The 8,723-nt window shown below is 40.2% G+C and overlaps 1 protein-coding gene across 1 annotated transcript in view; it reads right to left on the bottom strand.

The window, feature by feature from the left end:
* Window positions 1-3,609: 3,609 nt before the first annotated feature.
* LOC124712157 overlaps window positions 3,610-8,723 on the bottom strand; it is a 227,206-nt gene continuing 222,092 nt past the window's right edge. The window contains exon 3 of the mRNA XM_047242454.1: window positions 3,610-3,730. Within this exon, the coding sequence (XP_047098410.1) occupies window positions 3,658-3,730 (73 nt within the window). The 3' untranslated portion in view covers window positions 3,610-3,657. The remainder of the gene's footprint in view (window positions 3,731-8,723) is intronic.

The raw sequence follows: 8,723 nt of genomic DNA, 5'->3' as shown, positions 1-8,723 counted from the left end.
TCGGAGCACTGGCCGTTTAATCGCGAGGTGAATTTTCTGTAACGTATACGACAAGGTGGGGTCTCTGGGACCCCCACGTTTTTAACCGAGGTTTATGGCAAAAATCATATGAAATTTTTAATTTATGCTACATATGTATTTTTACAATTATTTAAGTGTTGTTTAAATGCTTCTAGTTTGTTTTATTGCACTAAACAAACCCTGCAACATTTTACCATTTATCACACAAAAGCATATAATTTTGTGCGGTTCTTTTAAATAGAACACATAAATAGACCGTTAGAGTACTGAATTTTTAATTCTGAAAAATTATACAATCTCTGTAGCAAATAAATTTCCAAACAAAACTAAAATCCAAGGTTTAAATTTGCGCATAAAAATTCCACGTGATAAATATAAAAAGAAAGTCACTCAAATTTAAATTCATTGCTAGGAACCACATTTTCCGTATAACCGCTCAGAACACATTCGATTTTAACAGACACTGTAAATAGTTCATTGAAGAAACAGACAGATCCCCATCATAACTTTTCTAAAGTTCTGAATGATGCTCTTGTTCTATAGCAGAACTGTGATCACTGGCTAATGTAAAATCGTCGCCTTTTTCGTTCATTTCTTGGTATATATCACTGACACCTTCCTCCATAGACCGACTAACAATTTCATCAAACTCGGGAGACTTAAAAATGACACATTCGTGCCAGGAAAATATGGTTCAAATGGCTCTGAGCACTATGGGACTTAACATCTATGGTCATCAGTCCTCTAGAACTTAGAACTACTTAAACCTAACTAACCTAAGGACATCATACAACACCCAGCCATCACGAGGCAGAGAAAATCCCTGACCCCGCCGGGAATCGAACCCGGGAACCCGGGCATGGGAAGCGAGAACACTACCGCACGACCACGAGCTGCGGGCTCGTGCCAGCAGATTTTGAGCTATACGGTACCGTACTGAAGAAGACAGGTACGTAGTTCACGAGGCGTGGTCTAGGAGACTCCAACACCTATTAGTAACACACGTCAACAATAAAGACAGCAGGCGATAACGCAACCGCCAACAAAACACTGTAGGCCTTGCAATTTAAGAATTGGAGGGGCAGTATAGAAGCATTCCACGACAACTGGCCTTGGAGAGCGAGTCCGAAAATTTTGGCGCGGTCTGCGAGACCACACCTCGTGAGTTAAAGGCTAGGAAGGAGCTTGGCCGCAGCGCTCACGCTAGCTGAGCGTTGTTCGACCAGGCCTGGTCTAAGACAACAAACCAAATTATATGAATGTGTGGCGTCTGTTTTCTCGGACATGTCCGAAAGAACGGACACCACACATTCACATAATTCGATAGGCCGAGCTGAGCAATTAATCCACCTTCTTCAGTATGAATGCACAAACACGACGACCTCCTGTGGGAATCTCGGAAGTGTGAATATGGAGGAAATGGATAGGGGCTGTGGATAGGTGGCGACCGATGGGAGTGTGGACTGCCGTGAGGCGAGCCGAAATAGTCCGTGCAGTAGCGATAACACTGTGTCACGGATGGCGTAGTAGTTACTCCACCTGCCTAGTATTCATGCGATTCCGGGTTCGAATCCCGCCCGGTCCGGTCGTTGCCTATTCCGCGTAATGTCACAGTGCAGCTGACAGCAGTGATCCGTCGCCTTTCCTTTCTTTTCTTCCCGTCTCCATCTTTAATTTACATACAAAACACCAAGTTAGCGGTGGCCAAACACCAGGACGAGTGCGGCAAACTGTACTTTGAGAAGCCTGCCTGCTGGCGAAATGGCCACTTACCTTGAGGAGGAAGATTGGAGAGGCGATGGAAATAGGCGAAAGACCCAACAACTTGAATAGAGAAGCCGAGTGCAGGCGTCCACCATCTTGCTTGCCAGTGCTACAGGACAACAGCATTCGCAAAGCAACCCACACAGGAACGCCGAATCTGGGAAACCCACAAAGGCGAAGCGCATTCTTATTACACAAAAAAATTGCAGCCAAGACTGTTTTTAATTCACAAAAGTTCTGTAAGAGGTGTTGGTTGAAGAGTCAAACTCGTCCCATCACAATTCACGCGTTTCGGTTGGAGACAAAATGCGTCATATATATTTCGTTTCTTTATCGGCACATGTATACAGTCCTGGAATACATTGAAATCCCTCTGATGCAGTACCGTAGCACGCCGCCAGGGGAATGAAGAGAAAACGGTGCAGCCCATTTATAAGCTACGTTCTCTTCCACATGAACGGCTGAAGGATGTGTCGAATGATCGTTAATCAACTTATTAGAGTATTCTCAGAAAGTACCGACTTCCGAGGTGGAAGTTACGTTGGAACCTAAGGGTAAAACCTGAGTTTTACGAACTATTCCGTTTTAAATGTCAGTATTCTGCACATCTATAAGGGTCATTTAATAAGGATTCCTATACATCATATTATTCCTCATTCTTTTAGCTACAAAATCATATTTTTCAACATAATCTCAGTTCAATGCGACGGCCTTACGTCCCCTTACTCGGAGAGCCAGTATGCCTGCATGGTACCCCATCACTGGTCGATGTCGGAGCCAACATATTGCTGCAGCAATAACGTGTAATTGAGCAGCGATGTGTTTGACTGTGGCCGTCGATAACCTCGAATGAGAGTATCCGCACGACCCAACGTTGTACAAATCACAATTGTGGGTGGCCGGCTGGCATTGAGGAGGTCGGACAGGATTGTGTGGTTTTGTTCTGACGATGACAGACGCGTTAGCCAACGACTCATCGTGCTTTTGTTTACTTCCAGATCTCCGCAGACATTCTGCAAACTCCTATGAATATCTGCAAAGTTCTGGTTTTCCACCAAAAGATACTCAATGACTCCTCTCTGATTGGAACGCTCCTCCATTACATACGTCATTTTGAAGACTACCTATACCACCGCTACCTGTAGGAACTTCATGAACCTATAGAGGCAGAAGCATGAATATTCCGCGATGTCCCACAGTAAATTCTGGAATTTTTTGAACTAAACTCACCGAGAAAGGAAAAGTGTTGCGTTACTTATTGAACGACCATCGTATATTTGACGCTAGTGTTCGGATACGCTTCTTTGACGTCATTTCCTTTGGCTATTCATGTGGAAACAGTCTCTCCCTATTGATAAAGTGGAATATCGTCGAAGAATGTGGAAATGCTGCAGCTGAATCTGGTCGGCCGTAGCAGCACGCTTGGATCCAGGTTACGATTCTAAATGGCTCTGAGCACTATGGGACTTAAATTCTGAGGTCATCAGTCCCCTAGAACTTAGAACTACTTAAACCTAACTAACCTAAGGACATCACACACACCCATTCCTGAGGCAAGATTCGAACCTGCGACAGCAGCGGTCGCGCGGATCCAGACTGTAGCCGGCCACCCCGGCCGGCGTTACGATTCTCATGGGAGTCACAGTTTGCAACTGTTTCTGTCTCTTCACGACCCCCACCCCCTACCTTCCTAAATAAACGTGTTACAAATGCGAACGATTTTAATAATAATAACAATGAAACATGTTCAGTATCAAAATACTAAATTGTTTAACTGTCGCTACCACAAAATAAATTAAGAATTTTATACAATAACCTGTTTACCTGACAGATCAGTACGTTGATTTAGCGTAATGTCCAATAAATTTGAATTCAGGAACTATAGCCTTGAAGACACACGTCAGAAAATTGGAGTATCACATATCTGACGCCATTCATTGAGGAACTGTAATAGAAAGAAACGCACACTACTTTCATAATGTCATGATGTTCACAACATAAAATCGAAGTGTGCACTCACAACTACTAGTAACTCAAAAGTATACTGTGTGAAATGTAGTTCTAAGTTACATAACTCCTCGCCATTTTCGAGACTCGTAGTCTACATGCTACCTTGTTCTCAGATAGGTAGCTATGGTTTTTGGATATTGATATGGGGAGGACGGAAATTTGCAGTCGGTCTAGGAACTCGAGAATCACTACTTGCACAGACAGTCCTTCTATATGTTTTTGCATTCTTGTAGGACAAAAGGAAAGCATCCAAATAAAAATCTGAAAAATGCCTGAATGGCTGTTATGATCGGAAGGATAGTGCACAATTGCCGCATAGCTAAAGACGCCTATGAAAAATGAGAAAACCAGTTTTAAATTTGATGAACTGTATTGAAAAAAATCACGAACTTGTTTACAGTGCAAGTTACACTGTGAGAGTAAAATACTGACTCCATAATATAATTAATATTTATTTTTTCAATGAAATTCATTGTTCCTACCGAGAAACGTAAAATGATTGAAACAATATGAGTCACAGTTTTCGCGCAAGTAGTTATTTTCGTCCCCACCACGGCCCGCACTCTGCCCTTGAGCCCAGTGTCTGCAGGTCTTGGGCACTCGACCACAGTCTTAATAATTGGAAACCTTTCCCGGAAGCCAGCATCCACCTTTTTCCAGCCACTATGATCTCCTTATTAAAACTTATTAAAACTGTGGTTGAGATCATTCCTCTCAGACAACCTAAATGCTGCGCATCGTAGATCCTGAACTGTCACGCTGCAAAATCTTCTCTCCAAGTACAGGAGACTGCTTTGAGGTAAAAATTATTTAAATTCTTCAGATCCTTTCTTGTGGTCGGTATTAAATATTTGCTCACGCATATAAGAGTGAAAACGGAAGAAAAACTTTACTTCACTTTTTGTGGAATGGTGTCTGGGTGGGCAAAGTTGCTCACCCTGAAGTACAGGGTGATTCAAAAAGAATACCACAACTTTAAAAATGTGTATTTAATGAAAGAAACATAATATAACCTTCTGTTATACATCATTACAAAGAGTATTTAAAAAGGTTTTTTTTCACTCAAAAACCAGTTCAGAGATGTTCAATATGGCCTCCTCCAGACACTCGAGCAATATCAACCCGATACTCCAACTCGTTCCACACTCCCTGTAGCATATCAGGCGTAACAGTTTGGATAGCTGCTGTTATTTCTCGTTTCAAATCATCAATGGTGGCTGGGAGAGGTGGCCGAAACACCATATCCTTAACATACCCCCATAAGAAAAAATCGCGGGGGGTAAGATCAGGGCTTCTTGGAGGCCAGTGATGAAGTGCTCTGTCACGGGCTGCCTGGCGGCCGATCCATCGCCTCGGGTAGTTGACGTTCAGGTAGTTACGGACAGATAAGTGCCAATGTGGTGGCGATCCATCCTGCTGAAATATGAATTGTTGTGCTTCTTGTTCGTGCTGAGGGAACAGCCAATTCTCTAACATCTCCAGATACTGTAGTCCAGTTACAGTAGCACCTTCGAAGAAAAAGGGACCAAAAACTTTATTGGCTGAAATGGCACAGAAAACGTTCACCTTAGGCGAGTCACGTTCATACTGAGATGTTTCCCGCGGATTCTCAGTGCCCCATACACAGACATTGTGACGGTTGACTTTCCCGTTAATGTGGAAAGTTGCTTCATCACTAAACACAATCTTTGAAACGAAAGATTCATCTGTTTCCGTTTGAGCAAGGATAAAATCACAGAAATCCATTCTTTTAACCTTATCAGCTGCAGACAGTGCTTGAACCAATTTCAGACGATAAGGTTTCATAACTAACCTTTTTCGTAGGACTCTCCATACAGTTGATTGTGGAATTTGCAGCTCTCTGCTAGCTCTGCGAGTCGATTTTCCTGGGCTGCGAACAAATGCTTGCTGGATGCGTGCTACATTTTCATCACTCGTTCTCGGCCGTCCAGAACTTTTCCCTTTGCACCCATTCTCTGTAAACTGTTTATACCAACGTTTAATACACCACCTATCAGGAGGTTTAACACCATACTTCGTTCGAAATGCACGCTGAACAACTGTCGTCGATTCACTTCTGCCGTACTCAATAACACAAAAAGCTTTCTGTTGAGCGGTCGCCATCTTAGCATCAACTGACGCTGACGCCTAGTCAACAGCGCCTCAAGCGAACAAATGTACAACTAAATGAAACTTTATAGCTCCCTTAATTCGCCGACAGATATGCTTAGCTCTGCCTTTTGTCGTTGCAGAGTTTTAAATTCCTAAAGTTGTGGTATTCTTTTTGAATCACCCTGTATATTACATATAAGAATATATATATTCTTATACATAATATAATATATAATTAAAATATTATATAATATATATTCGTATAAATTATATACTTTACTTCAGGGCGAGCCGCTGTGGCCACCCAGACACCAACATAATATATATGACACCAATCTATATTATATATATATATATATATATATATATTCTTATATATAATATACTTTACTTCAGGGCAGGCTACTGTGACCACCCAGACACCATTCCACAAAAACTGAAGTGAAGTTCTTTCTTCTGTTTTCACTCTTATATGTGTGACCAAATCATAGGTCCATATATATATAAAATTTATCGACTTTCGGTATGTGCCCATAGAGCCATATCACATATCAACACTGCAATGTTATACAACAGTTGGTTTTCAGAATTCAAAGCATACATAAGTTTAAGGCGCACCATGATGCAAAGTAACATTGGCATAACAAAACGTAGATTTCGTGTTAATACAAATTTTACATGCACATTATACTGAAACGAGTAAACAAGACGGAAATGGAACAAAGGACACACAGAGGTACTATGGTATAAAAATCCTACCGGTAACAAAATAAGAAATGATACATTGCCGTTGGTACACATTTGGGTTATTCCCGATTCAATATACGTTAATTTCTACTTACCTTAAATAACAATAAAATGGTCTTTTGTATGGTCTGTAATAACTGTCTGAAAAGCTGCAGATAGAGAATTGAATATCTGTGCAATTCTACAAGTACAATCTAGATGGAACATGAGGACAGTATACAAAAACCAGATTCGAGTATAGCAGTCATGTACAGACTAGCTTAGTGACGGCTGCTTCGCTCCCGTCGGCTGTGTGGTCTGCACGAATATTTTTTGTTTCCTTTTAATCGAAATTTTGTGTTGTTCATAAACTGCAACACCTTCTAAAGTTTTCACACTAATTAAGACAACAGACATGGTCTTTTCCGAATGTACTTCTACCCAAAAAGTGCTTCTGGTAGCTGGAGTCTAAGTTTTTTTTCTAATCACGCATTCTGCTTTATAGTGCCAATATTTGCATGCAAAATATATCCCTAAGGACAATATTTGTTTATACTTAACCAAGAATTGAAGTAGATTTAACTTTAACTTTTTTTCTAATACATCGACATATTTTCTTTATAATGTTCATCCCCTATTTCACCCCATTACGGGTTCAATTTCCAAAAAAGTTAAACATGTATTTTTTTTTATTTGTATCGGGGGAACCAAATAAAAATTTTCATAGATGTAGCTTAAAAATGCTTGCATAATGAAATAATTCCATAAGAAATTTCATCCAGTATTTCACCCCCTTAGAAGCTGAACTTCCAATTTAAGACGTGTATGTTTCTATTGTCTATTGTCAAACCACAATTTATGACAGATTTTTATATTTTATTAATAGGATTAAGTAGGAATAATTAATATTTGTCATGTTGGAAATAATTGTGGTAGCAGGGAATGTCTGCACCAAAGTATTGTTGGTAGGAGAGACCGCACATTGACATAATTTTAAAAAGGGCGGGAGAGACCGCGTATGGATACATTTTAAGAAAACAGCGGGAAAGACCGCGCTTTGATACATTTTGTAATGGTAGCAGGGATTGTCTGCACCAGAAAGCATTGTTGGCTGGAGAGACCGCACTTTAGCGTTCGTAGGAAGTTAGTAGTAAGCGAGATGTGAAGCGAGTCGGTAGCAGGTCTGAAGCGGGAGGTTGAGAGGAGCGGTGTGCCTGCCAGCCAGCAGCTATGATTTACAAGAGATTATAAACGGATGTACAGAGACATCAGCTAACTATTGTCATAAGAGGAGCTAATATTATTGAACTATTTTTTTTTTTTTTTAAACTCAAGACTACTGAAGGTATGTTTGCGCAATGCTAGTTGCAAGATTATTGTAAAAAGTAAGTCCCATTTAAACGTTTGTAAAATCATTTCATTCAGAATATAATTAATTTTTGACAGCAATATTGCATTACTGATTAGAACCCATCCCAAAAACCATCAACGAAAAACTTTGCAAAATTTTATGGTTGTCAAGAAAAAGTTTAACTATGAATTACGTAACTTCAGTCGAATTGATTAAAGAATAACGTCAGATTTGCTATTAAAGAATAACGTCAGCTTTGGTAATAAATACAGCCACTTATTATGACAGCCCACCAGCTGCTAATAGAGTATAGTAAAACAGAGTAAGTATATTCATGTCGCAGTTAGATGTAGCAGTCAGATGGCGATCCAGTAACAGTAAAAAAGGTAAGGAACAGCTTTGGGTTATTGGAGGCCACGACGGTGACACATCCTATGTTTTGTCGAAATAATCAGAAAATCACTTTTAATAAGCAGCATTTAAATTTGTATGCGAAGACTGAGAAAGAGAAGTAATTTCAAAGGGAAGATTTCATGGAAGGTTGCGTAACAAAAGAGGTATAGAGGAGACGGGAAGGTTTCACCAAGAACAGTGAAACAAGTATTTTTTTATTTCCAACCGCGAAGTCAAATACCAGTGTTCGTAGATGTAGCTTTAAAAATACATTAGTAATTCTTTATTAATAATTCATTTAAAAAATTCTTCACCCACTATTTCACATCCATAGACGATAAATTTC

The sequence above is a fragment of the Schistocerca piceifrons genome, chromosome 8 (genome assembly GCF_021461385.2).
Source record: "Schistocerca piceifrons isolate TAMUIC-IGC-003096 chromosome 8, iqSchPice1.1, whole genome shotgun sequence".
Lineage (NCBI taxonomy): Eukaryota > Metazoa > Arthropoda > Insecta > Orthoptera > Acrididae > Schistocerca > Schistocerca piceifrons.
Note: the sequence above shows the minus strand (reverse complement) of the source record. Positions and strands in the feature narration are given on the sequence as shown.